Source organism: Triticum dicoccoides, chromosome 1B (genome assembly GCF_002162155.2).
Source record: "Triticum dicoccoides isolate Atlit2015 ecotype Zavitan chromosome 1B, WEW_v2.0, whole genome shotgun sequence".
Lineage (NCBI taxonomy): Eukaryota > Viridiplantae > Streptophyta > Magnoliopsida > Poales > Poaceae > Triticum > Triticum dicoccoides.
This window is the reverse complement of record NC_041381.1, coordinates 454,654,997-454,678,604: the sequence shown is the minus strand read 5'-3', so window position 1 is coordinate 454,678,604 and position 23,608 is coordinate 454,654,997. Positions and strand designations below refer to the sequence as shown.

The 23,608-nt window shown below is 50.2% G+C and overlaps 1 protein-coding gene across 1 annotated transcript; it reads right to left on the bottom strand.

Annotated features, from left to right (window-relative positions):
* Nucleotides 1–21,482: 21,482 nt before the first annotated feature.
* LOC119340864 lies at nt 21,483–22,830 on the bottom strand. The gene is made up of 2 exons (XM_037612773.1): nt 22,386–22,830; nt 21,483–22,290 (listed from the first exon to the last, which is right to left on the bottom strand). The coding sequence occupies exons 1-2, from the start codon at nt 22,719–22,721 to the stop codon at nt 21,646–21,648; spliced, it is 981 nt and encodes a 326-aa protein (XP_037468670.1). The 5' UTR covers nt 22,722–22,830; the 3' UTR covers nt 21,483–21,645.
* Nucleotides 22,831–23,608: the final 778 nt, after the last annotated feature.

Here is a 23,608-nt window from a genome sequence, read left to right as displayed (position 1 = left end):
ACACCAGCAGAGTGAGCCACCCTCGAACCCACGGTCTCCAACACCATCAACTACGATTGGGCCAGGGCTCGGGAGGCACCTCCATGGTGGCATGCAGATCTTTGTCAAGATAAAGAATATATGAGATCAGATGAGGATCAGAAGACGGCGACCCTTGGCGGGACCTTAGCCAAGGAGACCCACAAGATCCCCGGCAAGATCCTTGCCGGGGACGATAGTGCGCCATGGCAAGACCCTTGCCGGGCCACCCGGCAAGGCCCTTGCTGAGGGCATCAGTGGGGCCACTGCCAGGCCTGCACCAACCAAGTCTCCACTGCCATTCACATGCAGCTGCCAGCCCAACCAGCTCGGCAGGCGCCTGCGTGGCAACATGCAGCTTCCAGGCCAACTCAGCACACGCACGCGTGGCGGCATGCAGATCTTCGTGAAGGCTCCACCACCGCGCCACCTCAGCTGCTTGCCTGCCTACATGGCGCCGCATGCATCGCTGGCCAGGACGCGTGTCGAAGCGAGGAGGAGCGGCAACGGACGGGACGGGCCTCGCTCCCGTCCCTGATAAAGCAAGAGGACACCTAAGCTACGCATTAAATGCGTCTTGTCCTGTAATACGAGTGATAAGCTCATAGCACGGTAGGCCTTTCCACCTCCTGTATGCCACTGTGGCAGCCCCTTTCGACTATAAAAGGAGGCCCATGACGTACTAGAGAGGGATTCGGCAATTTGGAACCAGACAGCCATCGTAGCTAGTTCAAGAGCTCAGAAACACTCAATACATCCACCAAGGCAGGACTAGGGTTTTACGCCATCCTCGCGGCCCGAACCTGGGCAAACGATCCTTGTGCTGATTGCTAATCCTGCTCTTCTCACAACCCCGCGCCCCGCAACCGCAGAAGGGATCCTTGTGATCCCATAGGTGTCATTTCCCACCGACATCCTTGGCGCGCCAGGTAGGGGGCGTCAATTGTGAGAATATGGTTTAATAGCCGGCCTAGTGTTTTCCCGCGATTGTGGTCACCAGAGGAGAAGGCGGCCAAGAGGGCGGCACTGTCTGCGAGCACGAAGGATGCCAGGGCGGCGACAAAAAAGCTAAGTCGTGCCAAACTTTAAACTCCTCCTTAATATAAGGTTATCGTCCTTGAAGATTCTGCCTATGTATGGAAAACCTGTATGCAGAGGGGCCCTCCCGCAATTGCCAACGCCCTTGCTCTGTTTCGAGTCCGCTCAACAGCTCAAGCGGCCGCGTCGAGAGCGGCAGGGTAGCCTTCCGCAATTAGCAACACTCTCAACTCCGACTCGAGTCAAGCTTGATAGTTCGAGCGGCCGCGTTAAGGGCGGTAAGGTGGTTCGCCCGGCTGCAAGCACACCCGGCAGGCCAATGGGGATCCATCCTCAAGACGCCGCCTTGAGTTTACGCGCCGGCAAGCCTACCAAGTTAACGTAGGGTGGACATACAAAGGAAAATCAAACAGGAAAATAACATGCGTAATGTCAGAAGTACTGCAGGGTTATATTACAGAAATTGCTGCCACGGTTCTAACTAAAGATAGCAATTGTCTTGGTCATGGACCTGCAGCGGCGATGAGAAACAGGGTGCCTAGTCCCGGTGCTGGCCCTCCAACCTCTTGATTCCGTCGATGTGGCTGATGATGAGCTTGATACGCTCCTTGAGCGCCATGATGTCTGCATCCTCCGGCAAGCTCTTTAGTGAATCTTCGAAGTCGAGGTCGGGATGCCAGTGCGCTATCTTGGCAAGCACCTTGGTCATGGCACCCCGGCAGAGCATCCGTGACTCCTCGGCCAGGGAGGCCGCCCGGTTGGAGTGAAGCCGCTCCAGGGCGCCAACGACCCTCTCAAAGAACAGGGTCAGGTTGGCGTTGGGGCTCAGGCTCGTCTCTGGGGCGTACCTCACGTCCGACATCCCCATGGTGGCCAGTTGCATGGTGGTCGAGTTTGCAACAATGGCGAGGCATTTGAGCCAACGCTTCTCGCCCTCCACGTGGTCGTTAAGGTTGGCGGCCTCGTTCCTCCGCAGCTGCTTCTTGGTCCTCAGGTCCTTGGTCAGGGTCCCCTCTCGGGCCTTGGCCTCCGACAGCATCTTCTTGAGACCCTCCAGCTTCAGTCTGAGTGTTGGGTAACGTAGTAATTTCAAAAAAATTCCTACGTACACGCAAGATCATGGTGATGGCATAGCAACGAGAGGGAAGAGTGTTGTCCATGTACCCTCGTAGACCGTAAGCGGAAGCGTTATGACAACACGGTTGATGTAGTCGTATGTCTTCACGATCCGACCGATCCAAGTACCGAACATACGGCACCTCCGAGTTCAGCACACGTTCAGCTCGATGACGATCCCCGGGCTCCGATCCAGCAAAGCTTCGGGGATGAGTTCCGTCAGCACGACGGCGTGGTGACGATGATGATGCTCTACCGGCGTAGGGCTTCGCCTAAACTCCGCGACGATATGACCGAGGTGGAATATGGTGGAGGGGGGCACCGCACACGGCTAAGGAACGATCCGTAGATCAACTTGTGTGTCATGGGGTGCCCCCCTGCCCCCGTATATAAAGAAGGGAGGGGGGAGGTGTGGCCGGCCCCCTTGGGGTGCGCCTGGAGCAGTCCTACTCCCACCGGGAGTAGGACTCCCCCCTCTTGCCTTGGTGGAGAAGGAAAGGGGGAGGAGAAAGAGGAAAGGGGGGCCCCGCCCCCCCCCCCCTTCCTTGTCCTATTCGGACTAGGGGGGAGGGTGCACGCGACCTGCCCTGGCCGGCCCTCCTCTTCTCCCTCATGGCCCACTAAGGCCCATTAACCCCCGGGAGGGTTCCATAACCCCCCGGTGTTCCGGTAAAATCCCGATTTCACCCGGAACCTTTCCGATGTCCAAACTTAGGCTTCCAATATATCAATCTTTATGCCTCGACCATTTCGAGACTCTCGTCGTGTCCATGCTCACATCCGGAACTCCGAACAAACTTCGGTACATCAAAACTTATAAACTCATAATAAAATTGTCATCGTAACGTTAAGCGTGCGGACCCTACGGGTTCGAGAACTATGTAGACATGACCTACAACTATTCTCGGTCAATAACCAATAGCGGAACCTGGATGCCCATATTGGTTCGTACATATTCTACGAAGATCTTTATCGGTCAAACCGGATAACAACATACGTTGTTCCCTTTGTCATCGGTATGTTACTTGCCCGAGATTTGATCGTCAGTATCCAATACCTAGTTCAATCTCGTTACTGGCAAGTCTCTTTACTCATTACGTAATGCATCATCCCGTAACCAACTCATTGGTCACATTGCTTGCAAGGCTTATAGTGATGTGCATTACCGAGAGGGCCCAGAGACACCTCTCCGACAATCGGAGTGACAAAACCTAATCTCGAAATATGCCAACTCAACATGTACCTTCGGAGACACCTGTAGTACTCCTTTATAATCACCCAGTTACGTTGTGACGTTTGGTAGTACCCAAAGTGTTCCTCTGGTAAACGGGAGTTGCATAATCTCATAGTTACAGGAACATGTATAAGTCATGAAGAAAGCAATAGCAATATACTAAACGATCAAGTGCTAGGCTAACGGAATGGGTCATGTCAATCATATCATTCTCCTAATGATGTGATCCCATTAATCAAATGACAACACATGTCTATGGTTAGGAAACATAACCATCTTTGATTAATGAGCTAGTCAAGTAGAGGCATACTAGTGACTATATGTTTGTCTATGTATTCACACATGTATCATGTTTCCGGTTAATACAATTCTAGCATGAATAATAAACATTTATCATGATATGAGGAAATAAATAATAACTTTATTATTGCCTCTAGGGCATATTTCCTTCAGTCTCCCACTTGCACTAGAGTCAATAATCTAGATTACATAGTAATGATTCTAACACCCAGGGAGTCTTGGTGTTGATCATGTTTTGCTCGTGAGAGAGGCTTAGTCAATGGGTCTGCAACATTCAGATCCGTATGTATCTTGCAAATTTCTATGTCTCCCACTTGGACTTGGTCCCGAATGGAATTGAAGCGTCTCTTGATGTGCTTGGTCCTCTTGTGAAATCTGGATTCCTTTGCCAAGGCAATTGCACCAGTATTATCACAGAAGATCTTCATTGGTCCCGATGCACTAGGTATGACACCTAGATCGGTAATGAACTCCTTCATCCAGACTCCTTCATTTGCTGCTTCTGAAGCAGCTATGTACTCAGCTTCACATGTAGATCCCGCCACGACGCTTTGTTTAGAATTGCACCAACTTACAGCTCCACCGTTTAATAAAAACACGTATCCGGTTTGCGATTTAGAATCGTCCGGATCAGTGTCAAAGCTTGCATCGATGTAACCATTTACGACTAGCTCTTTGTCACCTCCATATACGAGAAACATATCCTTAGTCCTTTTCAGGTATTTTAGGATGTTCTTGACCGCTGTCCAGTGATCCACTCCTGGATTACTTTGGTACCTCCCTGCCAAACTTATTGCTAAGCATACGTTAGGTCTGGTACACAGCATTGCATACATGATAGAGCCTATGGCTGAAGCATAGGGAACATCTTTCATTTTCTCTCTATCTTCTGTTGTGGTCGGGCATTGAGTTTGACTCAACTTCACACCTTGAAGCACGGGCAAGAACCCTTTCTTTGCCTGATCCATTTTGAACTTTTTCAAAATTTTATCAAGGTATTTGCTTTGTGAAAGTCCTATTAAGCGTCTTGATCTATCTCTATAGATCTTGATGCCCAATATGTAAGTGCTTCACCTAGATCTTTCATTGAAAAACTTTTATTCAAGTATCCCTTTATGCTATCCAGAAATTCTATATCATTTCCAATTAATAATATGTCATCTACATATAATATCAGAAATGCTACAGAGCTCCCACTCACTTTCTTGTAAATACAGGCTTCTCCAAAAGTCTGTATAAAACCATATGCTTTGATCACACTATCAAAGCGTTTATTCCAACTCCGAGATGCTTGCACCAGTCCATAAATGGATCGCTGGAGCTTGCATACTTTGTTAGCACCTTTTGGATCAACAAAACCTTCTGGCTGCATCATATACAACTCTTCTTCCAGAAATCCATTCAAGAATGCAGTTTTGACATCCATTTGCCAGATTTCATAATCATGAAATGCAGCAATGGCTAACATGATTCGGACAGACTTAAGCATCGCTACGGGTGAGAAAGTCTCATCGTAGTCAACCCCTTGAACTTGTCGAAAACCTTTTGCGACAAGTCGAGCTTTATAGACAGTTACATTACCATCAGTGTCAGTCTTCTTCTTAAAGATCCATTTGTTCTCAATGGCCTGCCGATCATCGGGCAAGTCAACCAAAGTCCATACTTTGTTCTCATACATGGATCCCATCTCAGATTTCATGGCCTCTAGCCATTTCGCGGAATCTGGGCTCATCATCGCTTCCTCATAGTTCGTAGGTTCGTCATGGTCAAGTAACATGATTTCCAGAATAGGATTACCGTACCACTCTGGTGCGGATCTTACTCTGGTAGACCTTCGAAGTTCAGTAGAAACTTGATCTGAAGTTTCATGATCAATATCATTAGCTTCCTCACTAATTGGTGTAGGTGTCACAGGAACCGATTCATGTGATGAACTACTTTCCAATAAGGGAGCAGGTACAATTACCTCATCAAGTTCTACTTTCCTCCCACTCACTTCTTTCGAGAGAAACTCCTTCTCTAGAAAGGATCCATTCTTAGCAACGAATGTCTTGCCTTCGGATCTGTGATAGAAGGTATACCCAACTGTTTCTTTTGGATATCCTATGAAGACACATTTCTCCGATTTAGGTTCGAGCTTATCTGGTTGAAGTTTCTTCACATAAGCATCGCAGCCCCAAACTTTAAGAAATGACAACTTTGGTTTCTTGCCAAACCACAGTTCATAAGGTGTCGTCTCAACGGATTTTGATGGTGCCCTATTTATAGTGAATGCGGCCATCTCTAAAGCATAACCCCAGAACGATAGCGGTAAATCAGTAAGAGACATCATAGATCACACCATATCTAGTAAAGTACGATTACGACGTTCGGACACACCATTTCGTTGTGGTGTTCCGGGTGGCGTGAGCTGCGAAACTATTCCGCATTGTTTCAAATGTAAACCAAACTCGTAACTCAAATATTCTCCTCCATGATCAGATCGTAGGAACTTTATTTTCTTGTTATGATGATTTTCCACTTCACTCTGAAATTCTTTGAATTTTTCAAATGTTTCAGACTTGTGTTTCATTAAGTACATATACCCATATATGCTTAAATCATCTGTGAAGGTGAGGAAATAACGATATCTGCCATGAGCTTCAACATTCATCGAACCGCATACATTTGTATGTATGATTTCCAACAAATCTGTTGCTCTCTCCATAGTACCGGAGAATGGTGTTTTAGTCATCTTGCCAATGAGGCACGGTTCGCAAGTACCAAGTTATTCATAATCAAGTGATTCCAAAATTCCATCAGTATGGAGTTTCTTCATGCGCTTTACACCGATATGACCAAAACGGCAGTGCCACAAATAAGTTGCACTATCATTATTAACTCTGCATCTTTTGGCTTCGACATTATGAATATGTGTATCACTACTATCGAGATTCAACAAAAATAGACCACTCTTCAAGGGTGCATGACCATAAAAGATATTACTCATATAAATAGAACAACCATTATTCTCCGATTTAAATGAATAACCATCTCGCATCAAACAAGATCCAGATATAATGTTCATGCTCAACGCTGGCACCAAATAACAATTATTCAGGTCTAAAACTAATCCCGAAGGTAGATGTAGAGGTAGCGTGCCGACCGCGATCACATCGACTTTGGAACCGTTTCCCACGCGCATCGTCACCTCATCCTTGGCCAGTGCTCGCTTATTCCGTAGTCCCTGTTTCGAGTTGCAAATGTTAGCAACAGAACCAGTATCAAATACCCAGGTGCTACCGCGAGCTCTAGTAAGGTACACATCAATAACATGTATATCACATATACCTTTGTTCACCTTGCCATCCTTCTTATCCGCCAAATACTTGGGGCAGTTCCGCTTCCAGTGTCCAGTCTGCTTGCAGTAGAAGCACTCAGTTTCAGGCTTAGGTCCAGACTTGGGTTTCTTCTCTTGAGCAGCAACTTGCTTGCTGTTCTTCTTGAAGTTCCCCTTCTTCTTCCCTTTGCCCTTTTTCTTGAAACTAGTGGTCTTGTTAACCATCAACACTTGATGCTACTTTTTGATTTCTACTTCTGCAGCTTTTAGCATTGCGAAGAGCTCGGGAATTGTCTTGTTCATCCCTTGCATATTATAGTTCATCACGAAGCTCTTGTAGCTTGGTGGCAGTGATTGGAGAATTCTGTCAATGACACTATCATCAGGAATATTAACTCCCAGTTGAATCAAGTGATTATTATACCCAGACATTTTGAGTATGTGTTCACTGACAGAACTATTCTCCTCCATCTTGCAGCTATAGAACTTATTGGAGACTTCATATCTCTCAATCCGGGCATTTGCTTGAAATATTAACTTCAACTCCTGGAACATCTCATATGCTCCATGACGTTCAAAACGTCGTTGAAGACCCGGTTCTAAGCCGTAAAGCATGGCACACTAAACTATCGAGTAGTCATCAGCTTTGCTCTGCCAGACATTCTTAACATCGTCAGTTGCATCAGCAGCAGGCCTGGCACCCAGCGGTGCTTCCAGGACGTAATTCTTCTGTGCAGCAATGAGGATAATCCTCAAGTTACGGACCCAGTCCGTGTAATTGCTACCATCATCTTTCAAATTTGCTTTCTCAAGGAACGCATTAAAATTCAACGGAACAACAGCACGAGCCATCTATCTACAACAAACATAGATAAGAAAAATACTATCAGGTACTAAGTTCATGATAAATTTAAGTTCAATTAATCATATTACTTAAGAACTCCCACTTAGACAGACATCTCTCTAGTCATCTAAGTGATCACGTGATCCAAATCAACTAAACCATAACCGATCATCACGTGAGATGGAGTAGTTTTCAATGGTGAACATCACTATGTTGATCATATCTACTATATGATTCACGCTCGACCTTACGGTCTCCGTGTTCCGAGGCCATATTTGCATATGCTAGGCTCGTCAAGTTTAACCTGAGTATTCTGCGTGTGCAAAACTGGCTTGCACCCGTTCTAGATGGACGTAGAGCTTATCACACCTGATCATCACGTGGTGTCTGGGCACGACGAACTTTGGCAACGGTGCATACTCAGGGAGAACACTTCTTGATAATTTTAGTGAGAGATCATGTTAAAATGCTACCGTCAATCAAAGCAAGATAAGATGCATAAAGAATAAACATCACATGCAATCAATATAAGTGATATGATATGGCCATCATCATCTTGTGCTTGTGATCTCCATCTCCGAAGCACCGTCATGATCACCATCATCACCGGTGCGACACCTTGATCTTCATCGTAGCATCGTTGTCGTTTACGCCATCTATTGCTTCTACGACTATCGCTACCGCTTAGTGAAAAAGTAAAGCAATTACAGGGCGTTTGCATTTCATACAATAAAGCGACAACCATATGGCTCCTGCCAGTTGCCGATAACTTTGGTTACAAAACATGATCATCTCATACAATAAAATATATCATCACGTCTTGACCATATCACATCACAACATGCCCTGCAAAAACAAGTTAGACGTCCTCTACTTTGTTGTTGCAAGTTTTACGTGGCTGCTACGGGCTTAGCAAGAACAATTCTTACCTACGTATCAAAACCACAACGATAGTTCGTCAAGTTAGTGTTGTTTTAACCTTCGCAAGGACCGGGCGTAGCCACACTCGATTTAGCTAAAGTGAGAGAGACAGACACCCGCCAGTCACCTTTAAGCACGAGTGCTCGTAACGGTGAAACCAGTCTCGCGTAAGCGTACGCGTAATGTCGGTCCGGGCCGCTTCATCTCACAATACCGTCGAACCAAAGTATGACATGCTGGTAAGCAGCATGACTTGTATCGCCCACAACTCACTTGTGTTCTACTCGTGCATATGACATCTACGCAGAAAACCTGGCTCAGATGCCACTGTTGGGTAATGTAGTAATTTCAAAAAAATTCCTACGTACACGCAAGATCATGGTGATGGCATAGCAACGAGAGGGGAGAGTGTTGTCCATGTACCCTCGTAGACCATAAGCGGAAGCGTTATGACAACGCGGTTGATGTAGTCGTATGTCTTCACGATCCGACCGATCCAAGTACCGAACGTACGGCACCTCCGAGTTCAGCACACGTTCAGCTCGATGACGATCCCCGGGCTCCGATCCAGCAAAGCTTCGGGGATGAGTTCCGTCAGCACGACGGCGTGGTGACGATGATGATGCTCTACCGGCGCAGGGCTTCGCCTAAACTCCGCGACGATATGACCGAGGTGGAATATGGTGGAGGGGGGCACCGCACACGGTTAAGAAACGATCCGTAGATCAACTTGTGTGTCATGGGGTGCCCCCCTGCCCCCGTATATAAAGGAGGGAGGGGGAGGTGCAGACGGCCCCCTTGGGGTGCGCCTGGAGGAGTCCTACTCCCACCGGGAGTAGGACTCCCCCCTCTTGCCTTGGTGGAGAAGGAAAGGGGGGAGGGGATAGAGGAAAGAGGGGCGCCGCCCCCCCTTCCTTGTCCTATTCGGACTAGGGGGGAGGGGCGCACGGCCTGCCCTGTCCGGCCCTCCTCTTGTCCCTCATGGCCCACTAAGGCCCATTAACCCCCGGGAGGGTTCCGGTAACCCCCCGGTGTTCCGGTAAAATCCCGATTTCACCCGGAACCTTTCCGATGTCCAAACTTAGGCTTCCAATATATCAATATTTATGTCTCGACCATTTCGAGACTCCTCGTCATGTCCGTGATCACATCCGGAACTCCGAACAAACTTCGGTACATCAAAACTTATAAACTCATAATAAAACTGTCATCGTATCGTTAAGCGTGCGGACCCTACGGGTTCGAGAACTATGTAGACATGACCTAGAACTATTCTCGGTCAATAACCAATAGCGGAACCTGGATGCCCATATTGGTTCCTACATATTCTACGAAGATCTTTATCGGTCAAACCGCATAACAACATACGTTGTTCCCTTTGTCATCGGTATGTTACTTGCCCGAGATTTGATCGTCGGTATCCAATACCTAGTTCAATCCCGTTACTGGCAAGTCTCTTTACTCGTTACGTAATGCATCATCCCGTAACCAACTCATTGGTCACATTGCTTGCAAGGCTTATAGTGATGTGCATTACCGAGAGGGCCCAGAGATACCTCTCCGACAATCGGAGTGACAAAACCTAATCTCGAAATACGCCAACTCAACATGTACCTTCGGAGACACCTGTAGTACTCCTTTATAATCACCCAGTTACGTTGTGATGTTTGGTAGTACCCAAAGTGTTCCTCTGGTAAACGGGAGTTGCATAATCTCATAGTTACAGGAACATGTATAAGTCATGAAGAAAGCAATAGCAATATACTAAACGATCAAGTGCTAGGCTAACGGAATGGGTCATGTCAATCATATCATTCTCCTAATGATGTGATCCCATTAATCAAATGACAACACATGTCTATGGTTAGGAAACATAACCATCTTTGATTAATGAGCTAGTCAAGTAGAGGCATACTAGTGACTATATGTTTGTCTATGTATTCACACATGTATCATGTTTCCGGTTAATACAATTCTAGCATGAATAATAAACATTTATCATGATATGAGGAAATAAATAATAACTTTATTATTGCCTCTAGGGCATATTTCCTTCACTGACGGCCTCGAAGAGCTCTCCGGCCCCGCTGACGGCCGCGCCATCCGCCTCCGCCAGGGCGCTGTTGAGCGTGTCCTTCTCCTTGGACAGCTTCAGAGTTTGCTCCTTTAGCTCATCCCGCGCCGCCTCCAGCTCCTTCACCTTGCCGGCGTGAACCAGAGCCTGGGCATCGAGTGCCTCCCTGTTCCTCTGCTCCAGCTCTCGGGTCCGCTGTGCGGCGAGCTTGTCCACCTCTTCATCCTTGTCGCAGAGCGTGGCGGCGAGCTTCTCCTCGCGTGCGGCAAGGTCCTCCTCCTGGGAGTTTAGCGTGGCCTCGTGCTGGGTCCGGACGGCTTCAGCAGCGGCGGCCAAGTTCCTCGCCGCCTCTTGGGCCATCTCGATGTTGCCCAGCTTCATGGTGAGCTCCACGTCATGCTTGGCCAGCTTGCCCTGGGCGGCCTTCAGCTCGTCTTGAGCCTAGCGGAACCAGTCCCGCGTCTCAGCGACGCGCTCCTGGAAGTCCGCCTCTGCCTTCTCCACCACCGCCGTCCTGGAGTTGGCCTTGTCCAAATGAGCGCCGTGGAGCGCTTGGAGCTTCCGGAAGCTGGCGCCCATGGCCTTGAGCAGCCGCTCCTCCTAGGAGCCGGCGCCACCAAAGCTCGGCTCGTCGACGACCTCGAGCCCAGCAGCGGCAAGCACTTCATCGTCGAACACCTCTCCCTCAATGGGAGCCCTGGTGCTCGACGCGCCTGGGAGGTGGACGAACAAGTCATCACCCACCCTCAAGTACCTGCCAGAGCCGGAGGCAGCGGAGGAGGAGGGCTAGTCGTCAACCACCTCCTCCCCGGCAGCGGCCTTGCTGGCCTCCCCGGCAGGTCCCTTGCCGGGCTCCCCGGCGGGGCCCTTGGCGGTGTCCTCAGCAGCGCCCTTGGTGCTCTCCTCGGCGGCGATCTTCTCGGCCTGCGCCGCGGCATCCTCGACGACATCCTCGATGACGGTATCAACGTCCTCTGGGTCCATCGAGGGGAAGTCTGAGTGCCAAGAAGGGGATAGGGTGGGGCCAAGATCAAAGCCCAGTAAAAAAGAAGAAAGAAATAACGCAAGTAGAAACGGAAAGCGAGTGGCTTACCCGTGCCAAGCCGAGAAGCAGAAGTCCCCTCTCCGCCAAGGTTCGGCGTCAAGGCGAAGCCACCGGCACCCGCGTTCTCCTCCTCCTCCTCCTCCGTGTGCATGGGCTCGGTGCTTGGTGCCCTTGCCGGGGACGCCCCTCGGGGCGGCGTTGTCGATGGGGGCGGCACGTTGGGAGAAGCCCTCTGTGGCTCTCCGTGCTGTTGCTCCCCTCCTACACCCACAACATGGTCAGTACCAAAGTATCGTACCCCTAGAGCACGTCGACGGAGGACGGGTGATGGGCTCACGCTGGCGGCTAGACCGGGGGCTGCTGTCTGGGCTGCTCAACACCACCAGTGGCGTGCTAGAGGTGCCTACCGGGGGCTGGCCGCTCGTCGAAGTCCTGGCCCTCTTCGCCCTTTGGGCCAGCATCTCCACATCCCTGTGGGATGAAGATGATTCAGAATGGGCGGCACCATTTGAGGAAATGGAGAAAGCAAAAAAGAAGAGCATGGGGAAAAGCAGAGCTTACTCTTCCTCCTCCCCCTCCTCCTCTGTTGCCTTCCTCTTCCTCTCCGGGCTGAGGGGTCAAAAGTCAAAAGCGATCCCCGTGCCAACGTCTGCCGGCGAGGGGGGAGGCGGTGGCGTTTGGGCACGCTTGGATGATGAAGAAGCGGATGCCTTCTTCTTCGCTGCCACGGCTTTTACCGCCTTCTTCATTGCTGCAGCCCTCGTCTGGCATGCACACGTCTCCTGGGCCTGCCGCAGTCACGCGGCCCGGCCGGGACGGACCGGCTCGCCGGAGGTGGCCCGCCGCAGGACTCGCCCTCTTCCAGTGACTGGAGGGTCGGCGGTCGCGGTCTCCTCCCCCTCGTCCTCCTCCGACGATGACTCGTCGACCATGTCCTCGATGAGGGGAGCCCTGGTGCCGGCGCCGCTGGCCTCCCCAGCGGCTGCCGCCCACTGGGCAAGCTCTTCTTCCTCCTCTTCCGCCACGGCCTTGTCCTCCACGCCATCGGTGTTGTCGGCCTCCTTGGAGAGCTTCGCCTCCGCCACCCTGGCAGCGATGTAGTCCAGCTCCGCCTGGGAGGTATCCTGGATGAGCCGCGGCTCGGCGGTAACGTACCCCTCGTGCAAGGTGTTGAAGAATTCCTGCACCTGGAGCTTGTCTGACTCCACCCAGCTCGGGTCAAGGCCGTGCACATTGAAGTCCGGCATCATGGCGATGATGTCGGACCGGCAAAAATTATTGCACAGCGGGACCACTCCTGCCGGCAACTTGAAAAGGGGCCCTTTGGCAACCTTGCCGGCCTTCACGGCAGCCCTCGCAGCCTTGCCAGACTGCTCAACCTCGCCGTAGCTATTGACCTCAAGCTGGAAGATCCGTTGGCAGAGATGGGCGTGCCTCAGCACCGTCAGGTTGTGGTCGAGGCCGGGGCAGAGCCTCATGATGTCAGCAACATTCATGAAAAGCCAGGCCGGCCTCCCCTTGTTGTGCAGAGGAGCGATTCGGCGGTGGATGAAGTCCACCCCGATCATTTCGAGGGTGAGCCCAACCTCGGTGAGCCAGAGGATCCTAGTGGTGGCAATCGTGAGCTTCTCGTCGTCGGTGTCGACGTCACCCCAGTCGTTTCCGTGGACCGGCGGCTCCCAGCGAACCTCGCACAATGTTGGCCGGTCCTCCTCCTCAATCCAGCACCACCGGCCCCGCCACTCTTCCCACCTCTCCTTCATGGCGCCCTCCGGGTACGTCCCCTTGGCCCTAGAATCCAGGTGACACAACCGTAGATGGCGCCCCCCGCTTGGATCCAAGGGGAGAAGTAGTGGCGGAAGAGCGTCGTGTTGGGGTGCACCCCGACAAAGCCTTCACAAAGGTGCGCGAAGAGAGCCATGCACGCCACGGCATTCGGAGTAAAATCCAGAAGGCGGAAGTCGTAGGTGTGCATAACGTCGTTGAAGAAATCGGAGAAGGGGGGACAGAGCCCGCAGGAGAAGTAGTCGACAAAGAATGGGTACCGATTTGGGGCGGCCTCGACGCAATTGGTGGGGATGACGCGCATGGCTGGATGCCCCGTCGTTTCTCCCCCCGTCTTCACCCCCCACAGAGATTTGAAGTACTCCCGGAGCTCGAACATGTCGACTGTCAAGGGGAAGTAGGTGAACTGCGCCCGTCGCGCCACCAGCTCGCTCTCCAGCTGCTCCGTCGCCCCAGCATCTTTGGCTACTCCCTTGCCTTTGGTGGATTTGGGCGCCATGGCGGCTGCGAGAAGCAAGAGGGCAGAGGATGATGGAAGCGCAGCGACGGTAGACGAAGACGGGGGGCTCGAGAAGGAGGAAGAAAGGGGGAGGCGGCTCCAAGATTGGAGAAGATGCAGGGAAGGGGTAAAGTGAGCAGCGCGCCCGCGGTTATTCCTTTATACGGGGAAGGCGTGGGCCGCCTCCTTTCCCGTTAACTGTGATACGACACATGCATGCGAAAACTGCCCCGCGCATGCCCCCCACGTCACGCATGACCTCCCCCATGTCGCGCAGGTCGTGGGGAAGCGCGGCGGACGGAAAGATACTGCGGTAAAAACCGCCCTGCCTGCCCGCGCACCGTTTTGGGCCTGGCCCAACAACGCATTGCGCCTATGTGTGGCCCGGGACCGGGGGCTCCTGTCGGTGTACTAAAGTAGGGGCACTCCTTTGTACCCCTTACTTGTGCACAGGCAGTCAGAGCCACGGGCCGAAGCCACACTTAGCAGGGCAAATGGGACGAGTCGAAGCCACAGAAACAATCAGCGCAACGCCAGAGACCGAGACCACAGAGAGCAGATGGACGAAGCAGGTTTCCCCGGCAAGACCCTTGTTGGGGCAGCCTCAGCAGCTCCGGCAAGCCCCTTTGCCGGGGCGGCTCGCCCACACCAGCAGAGTGAGCCACCCTCGAACCAACGGTCACAATACCATCAACTATGATTGGGCCAGGGCTCGGGAGGCACCTCCATGGTGGCATGCAGATCTTTGTCAAGACAAAGAATATATGAGATCAGATGAGGATCAGAAGACGGCGACCCTTGGCGGGACCTTAGCCAAGGAGACCCACAAGACCCCCGGCAAGATCCTTGCCGGGGACAATAGCGCGCCACGGCAAGACCCTTGCCGGGCCACCCGGCAAGGCCCTTGTCGAGGGCGTCAGCGGGGCCACTACCAGGCCCGCACCAAGTCTCCACCGCCGTTCACATGCAGCTGCCAGCCCAACTAGCTGGGCAGGCGCCTACGTGGTAACATGCAGCTTCCAGGCCAACTCAGTACACGCCCGTGTGGCGGCATGCAGATCTTCCTGAAGGCTCCACCACTACGCCACCTCAGCTGCTTGCCTGCCTACATGGCGCCGCATGCATCGCTGGCCAGGGCGCGTGTCGAAGCGAGGAGGAGCAGCGATGGACGGGACGGGCCTTGCTCCTATCCCCGATAAAGCAAGAGGACACCTAAGCTACGCATTAATTGTGTCTTGTCTTGTAATACGAGCGATAAGCTCATAGCACGGTAGGCCTTTCCACCTCCTGTATGCCACTGTGGCAGCCCCTTTCGACTATAAAAGGAGGCCCATGGCGTATTGGAGAGGGATTCAGCTCTTTGGAACCAGACAGCCACCGTAGCTAGTTCAAGAGCTCAGAAACACTCAATACATCCACCAAGGCAGGACTAGGGTTTTACATGATCCTCGCGGCCCGAACCTGGGTAAACCATCCTTGTGGTGATTCCTAATCCTGCTCTTCTCACAACCCCGCGCCCCGCAACCGCAGAAGGGATCCTTGTGATCCCATAGGTGTCATTTCCCACCGACAACGTACCCTCGTAGACCGAAAGCGGGAGCGTTAGCACAACGCGGTTGATGTAGTCGTACGTCTTCATGATCCGGCCGATCAAGTACCGTACGCACGGCACCTCCGAGTTCAGCACACGTTCAACTCGATGACGTCCCTCGAACTCCGATCCAGCCGAGCTTTGAGGAAGAGTTCCGTCAGCACAACGGCGTCGTGACGATTATGATGTTCTACCAACGCAGGGCTTCGCCTAAGCACCGCTATGATATTATCGAGGTGTATTATGGTGGAGGGGGGCACCGCACACGGCTAAGAGATCCAAGGGATCATTTTTTGTGTGTATGGGGTGCCCCCCTCCTCCGTATATAAAGGAGGGGAGGAGAGGACCGGCCAGGAGGAGGAGGCGCGCCCAAGGGGGAGAGTCCTACTCCCACCGGGAGTAGGACTCCTCCTTTTCGTATTTGGAGAGGGATAGGGAAGGAAGAGGAAGGAGGGAGGAAGGAAATGGGGGGGGGGGTCGCCCCCCCTCCCAATTCGGATTGGGCTTGGGGGGGGCGCCCCCTCCCTTGATCCTTTCCCCTCCTTTCCACTAAAGCCCATTAAGGCCCATATACCTCCCGGGGGGTTCCGATAACCTCCTCGTGCTCCGGTATTATCCCGATCTCACCCGAAACCATTCCGATGTCCAAATATAGTCGTCCAATATATCAATCTTTATATCTCGACCATTTTGAGACTCCTCGTCATGTCTGTGATCACATCCGGGACTCCGAACTACCTTTGGGACATCAAAACACATAAACTCATAATATAACCGTCATCGAACTTTAAGCGTGCGAACCCTACGGGTTCGAGAACTATGTAGACATGACCGAGACACATCTCTGGTCAATAACCAATAGCGGAACCTGGATGCTCATATTGGCTCCTAGATATTCTACGAAGATCTTTATCGGTCAAATCGCATAACAACATACGTTGTTCCCTTTGTCATCGGTATGTTACTTGCCCGAGATTCGATCGTCGGTATCTCAATACCTAGTTCAATCTCGTTACCGGCAAGTCTCTTTACTCGTTCCGTAATGAATCATCCCACAACTAACTCATTATTCACATTGCTTGCAAGGTTTATAGTGATGTGCATTACCGAGAGGGCCCAGAGATACCTCTCCGACAATCGGAGTGACAAATCCTAATCTCGAAATACGCCAACTCAACAAGTACCTTTGGAGACACCTGTAGAGCACCTTTATAATCACCCAGTTACATTGTGACGTTTGGTAGCACACAAAGTGTTCCTCCGGTATTCAGGAGTTGCATAATCTCATAGTCATAGGAACATGTATAAGTCATGAAGAAAGCAATAGCAACATACTAAACGATCAAGTGCTAAGCTAACGGAATGGGTCAAGTCAATCACATCATTCTCTAATGATGTGATCCCGTTAATCAAATGACAACTCATGTCTATGATTAGGAAACACAACCATCTTTGATTTAACGAGCTAGGTAAGTAGAGGCATACTAGTGACACTTTGTTTGTCTATGTATTCATACATGTACTAAGTTTCCGGTTAATACAATTCTAGCATGAATGATAAACATTTATCATGAAATAAGGAAATAAATAATAACTTTATTATTGCCTCTAGGGCATATTTCCTTCAAGCACGACCGGATGTTCCAGATGGGATCACATACAAGGATTTTTCCCAGGTTCAGGCCCTCATTGTCGAGGTAAAAACCCTGCTCTTACTTTGCTTTGATTGATTGAGGAAAAAATACCTCATATGAAGGGGTTACTATATGGGTGAACTATTGCTGCCGAGGTGATGACAATGGGTCAGATGATCTAGAAATACCCCCAACCTTTCCTTATATAGAAGGACGAGATCTAGGGTTACATTTTTCCAACCGATCTAGAGGCTCGATTGATTGAGGGGTTCTTGACTTGCCGCCAGGACGAGGAACATTTTAGAAGGTGGACTCCCTACAGAACCAAGGGACCTCATTGCTATCATCTTGGGCCATAAGGCCTTCTCATTGACGGGCTTGCTGGTTGATGCAGTACACCGTGAGTGGCCCCTGAACTTGTCTGAAATTTTCCCATGCTTCCTCTTGAACTGCTCCAAGGAAGAAATCCTGGCAGGATCCTCCCGAATAAAATGAGAGGATCAGTCTGGCTTCTAGTTGTCCGGTTTCAGCCAGTCCGCGTTTTCTCCTACTCTATATAGCCGAGCTAGTGTTTAAAGCATTGTAGCCCGTCTCCCTCTTTCTTTTGAGAGCCCCACTGGAATACCGACTTCCTAGTCACATGAACAATGGGACCGTCCGGGATTAACGCTAGCCTTTGTAGAATTGATGACGCTGGATTTTGGTCATCAGACCCAACAACATATCCAACCGGACCACGTCACGACTGTATGATTGTCAGGATCGAGGGGTCATGGCCATTCACATCACTCACGTCCCATCGTTATCCCCGTCAAAACAGGAGGGCAACCAACTATCCTCGATTCAATGTCTTATGGTGATAATGGTGCCTAGATTCATCGAAGAACGAACCAAGAACCTGAAACCGCACAGAAACATGCAAATAATGAAATCTATTGTAGGGATAAAATGAAAAAACTCATCCATCAAAGAAGAAGCCTTGATACCCTGCTCGCCTCCAGACAATTAGCCTCCACTCTATCTGCTACATGGACAAAACAAGCATGCAAAAAACAACAACAACTAGACGATCTAAAGGCAAAAACCAAAATAGAAGATAAAAACATGTCATCCCCTGCAAAAAGAAGAATGGCATGCATTGTGACGGTAAGAAAGCGTGAGGCATTTCCATATGTTGCTTCACAAGGTAGAGATTAAATCAGAGCCTACAAAACTAAACCGACGCACTGTCAAGAGGCAAACCAATCCAGCCCGACATTTAGGACGGAAAGACGGTCTTAGACAACGAAATAAAATTCATTTACAATGTGATTCAAACAAAGAGGACCGGGATAGAACACGAAATATACAGGAAAACTTGGGAAGCAAGCAGAAAGGGCAAGAATAGAGGGATAAACAAGCAAAGAAGCGGCTCACCTCAAGCGGCAATATAAGCACCCAACAACGACAATAAAAAGCTCGTAAGACCTGAGCCACACCCGCCGAGCCTCAGATACCAACAAGAACAAAGGCCACACCAAACGTTAAACAACGCAAGGGAGGAGCTCGAAGAGAACCTCCAGCGGAGTGAAGCTATGGACGGGCGATGTCATTGAACGGTAGGGAGGAGCTCAAAGAGAATGTCCAGCGGAGCAAAGCAATAAACGGGCGGCGTCACCGGACAACAAGGAGGTGCTCGAAGAGGACCTCTACGAAGCAAAGTGTGGGACAGACGGTGTCAAACCGCAAGCAAAAGCAAAACAACAAGAAGAAAAGCAAATGAAGAAGGGGGGAGGGGGGGGGGCAACAACGACATATAGTCAACCAAACCAACATAACCCACCATACAGGTTGGCCACATGGATACGGGCCTACTAATGGGACGCATGAAGGATACTACCACCTTATACCGACCAGGCATAGAAGGATGGAACAAGAACGGCCACACACGGCCACAAGCCGGATAGGCACGATCGAAGCCGAGCACATAGAAGCAGCCAAGCGACCATTAGACCAGCCGCTATCGGGACGCACAAAGTAGACAACACCCTTATACCGAGAAGGACTGAGCGACCACAACTCCATCGTGCCACAAACTAAGGGCGAGTTTGGTTGCCCGCATCGAGCCCAACTAGACCCGCGCGGTGCAACATCTTTTCGGTGCACGAGGCTAGCTAGCTATGTACTCCGGTCATCCTCGTCTACAAACACAAAGCTCCACTGGCTAATCTAATTACCAGTCTCCTGCCGGCCTCCGCGAAGCCGACTGGGTCATATCGGCTTACCCACGGCCGACTGTATGCTCCGCAGGCTGAGTGGAGCAACAATGACGTGGGATGGCCACTTATCGGCCTACCCTCGGCCGATTGAGGCCTATCGGCTTACCCATGGCCGACTGAAGCCAGTCGGCTTCTGCGTGGCCGACGCTGTATTATTTTTAAAAATAATAAAAACGGCATAATATTTTTCTAAACTATTAAAAAAAGTGTATTATTTTTTAGAAAATTAGCCCTTTGGGCGGGATAGAAGTATAGGGTTCCGGAAGGACACACGCTGCGGCACATGCAAGGCGAGGGGAATAGACAGCAGGTCGGGCGCAACCGACGCTCACACGCAGTGCCGCGCACGCGTATGTACCTGTCTCGCCCGAGGGAAACAGCCTAGCAGGGGCAAACGATGCCTAGCTTGAATATTTTCTAATAAATTTTAAATTTATAAGCAATCAAGGATCAGCGTCAGGCTAATTCATGCTCATCAATTATAAATTTATGGCTAGATTCCTATAGAAGTTTTGAAATTTGTTTCAAGCAGTCAGAAAAGTGCTACAATTCTATAAATATTCAAGCTAGGCATATCCCGTAGCTTTGTCTAGATCTGTAGTTTGGTTAAAGGGATTTCTAGAATACATCGAGGTTTAAATTATGAGCTTATGAGTAAAGTATACTGGCTAAATGTCACGCATATTTACAATTCCTATCATTCTATTGTCAAAATGGATGGACGGGCAACATGCATCACTAATAAAATCTAGTAATAGTTGAAACCAACACAAGGGCGGAGGGGGAAGAATGAAGCATTATTTTTGGCACTTTTCTTGGGACATTACTGTTGAAAATATGAGCAATTTACCGAATGATTTTATTAAGAGATACTAGATAAAGCATGACTAATTTAGCAAAGATAAAACAAGTCATGCGATCTGATAGAGAGAAGGTAAATAGCATCTGCATATATGAACTGTAATCAAACATATCTAGGGCAAACACTAGAACAAGGAAGTGTGGCAGGACCTCTAACAGAAAAAACAAGAACACGTACGGGACAGCAGCAGGAGCAGAAGCACTGGACTTGGGGTCGACATCCTTACCAGCCATGTCATCGAAGAGGTTGTCGACGTCGGGGAAGAAGTCGTTGTTGGGGAAGTGGTCGTCGGTGTTCGTGATGAACCGGTCAGTAGTCGCGCAGAGCGCTCCCCAAAAGCCTTATAACCCTTCTCTCGTACAGGACTCAAAGAGGTGTGGTTTCGGACCTACTGTCCCAACCTGCGGTGCACACCGCAAGCCGGGATAGGGAAGATCGTAGCAACAGCGCAATGCTCAGGAACTTTTGTGACGAGAGGAAGAGGATCTTCTGGTGTGCATATCTGGAGAGGAGAGAGAGACGAGAGGGCATCGACGGAAGGTGAAACGAAGAGACGGAGATGAAGCGAACAGCCAGCAGCCGAAGGGCTGCACCATTCGCATTCAAACTCCACTATCACAAAAATCTTTTCAGCGTCCGTGTGACCTTTCGTATACCCGTCATGCCTGGCAAAAATTTAGACATCGGCTCGGCTCGCGGCGCGACGCGTCGTGCCGAGGCGGGCGGTGGGGGAGGAGGAGCGCGCGTGCATGTCCCTCTTGTTCTTATGCTCATACAAGTGGGGAAAGAACCTTCCTTATAAGGAGGTCCAACTCCTATTAAACTAGCAATGTGAGACTAAACTTTAATAGTATCCCTTGCCTTGCACGAATGGGCTAAGTGAGCATCTAGAATTTATTAGGAATTTTTGAAATAATTATTGGGCTGTCCCAAAATAGACTAAATTTCAGCAATTACTGCCTCGTTTTTCTAGCAGGAACATATTCTTTCTAAAAAATTATACTGGTAATACATCTGTTTCAAAAAACAAATGGTAATGCACACACTCGATCGTGAGGATCGAACGATAAATATTCTTCGTGGAGGAATTGACCCTAATTTATGGAATTAGAGCAAAATTCTGAACCATGAACCCAGGAATGGGAAGAGCGCGACGAGCAAGCGCATCGGCAGGGGCGCCTGCCTGTACCTTGCAGCCGCAGCTCCTCTGCTTCTTCTCCTTCTAGTTGCAGGTGGTCTACTCGTTCTCACTGCACCACCAGCGGTAGCAGTATCCGCCGGCGACGCTCGTGCACGCCACCTGCTGCTGCTGCGGCGGTCGTCGCCTTCTTCCAGCTCGTCCCATCCTCCAAAACCGATATTACCACTTTCACTTCTAGCTGCGGCGCCGGTGGTACCGTCAATATCACCTGATTCTACCGTTGGATCTGAATCTGCAGATTCCTCCTGTTGCTGCTGCTGGTACCTGCTGCTACTAGTGCTGCTGTCTCCTCTGTATGTCGAGGAGTTGCTGCTATACTGTTCTTCAGCTTCCCAGCCGCCGCTGCCGTAATCGGAATAATAGTAACCATCGTCGTCATATTCTTCTTCGTCACGGCGGCGCCGACCAAATGAACCAATCTTGGAAATGGCGAAAGAGAGAACGGACTGGGCGAGCGGGATGGCCATGGCCATGAGGAAAGCCTGTGGCCCCGTTGTCACCAGCATGGACGCCAGCAGCACCGGGAGCACATACCCGTACACCCTGAACACCTGCCGCCATAGATAATACTACTCCAGTTGTAGTTACCACACACATGACACATCTGAGTAAATTACCGCGAGGAAATCTGAGCATGAGCAAGTACCTTGGTAAACCATGGCTCGTCGAACATCTCCCTTGCAGAACCAAACGAGCCCTCGCTCCCGAATTCCTCCTCCTCCTCCTCCTCCACGTCGAATTGGTCATCGGACCACCACCTCCTACTACTAGTCCTGTTATCGTCTCTGGTGTCGGGGCCGGGATTCTCGGCGTTGGAGGAGAACCAGCTGCTGCTTCTGCTGCTGGACGAGGAGGAGCGCCGGCTGCTGTGGCACCCATGGGAATTCAAGTTGCGGGCTCCGTCTTGGAATGCAGGTGCCGCCGTTACTCCGGCGAATCGGCCCAGCCGTGGGAGCTGCAGCACCATCGACGGCGGCGGCATTTCATCTCTACTCACTATACTCGGCAGCGGACGCGGGATGGGTGGGTGGCGGAAGAATAAGCCACGACGACACGAGAGATCTGGATAACCCGCTCGGTTTCTTTTCCGGTGGTGGAGCACTTGATGGTTGCTCGCATTTGGTCGTGACTCGTGAGCTGAGATATTTTATTTTATTTTGCTGCTTTTCTCACACATCAAAACTCCTTTATGCATTCACAATAATAGTTGCATCATTTACCAGCAAGGGGATTATCAGGCCAGAAATTAGATTTTTTAAAATAATTTTTACACTTCACAAAATCCCAAAAATATAATCATTTTTACAGAAATTTTAATTATAGCACCGTGTCGTTGCCGGCGCGGATGAAGAGAAGTGCTTCATTGCTAGCGCGGCCAAAAGAGTCCACTTTATTGTCCAGAGGACGAAGAGTGGTACTTTCGTTGTCTACGAGGCCGAAAGAGTCCACTTTGTTGCCCACAAGGTTGAAAGTTGGCCTCATTTTGCACTATTGCCTTAAATCAGCACATCTCTGTGTTTGATGTACATCAGACGAGGATCTAACTGCACTTTTTAATCTGTCCCTGTTCAAGGAAGCCTATGAGCAATATCAGGAGTTTCAGTTATTTATTCAAGGACTTGAGCTCACAAGAAATGCAGATGTCTGACAACTACTTGCATGATCACATCATTACAAGGTCTGTACAACATGTAGATTGCTTGCACCTGACCACCAAAATCATACATGTGGTAAGATGGATATGGAAAAGATGTTGCCAACTCAAACACAAAATTTTCTTTTGGCTGGTGAGCAATGAGAGGGTCAATACAAGAGCTCTATTACAAAGAAATTTTTTTCTTCTTGGAAGATTATATGTGTACACTATGC

Bases quoted from the DNA above. Each gene is read 5' to 3' on its own strand.
- LOC119340864 (XM_037612773.1), bottom strand. From the start codon at position 22,721: ATGCCGCCGCCGTCGATGGTGCTGCAGCTCCCACGGCTGGGCCGATTC. The intron at 22,291-22,385 runs GTACTTGCTCAT...CTATGGCGGCAG, and splicing joins ACGAGCCATGGTTTACCAAG to GTGTTCAGGGTGTACGGGTA.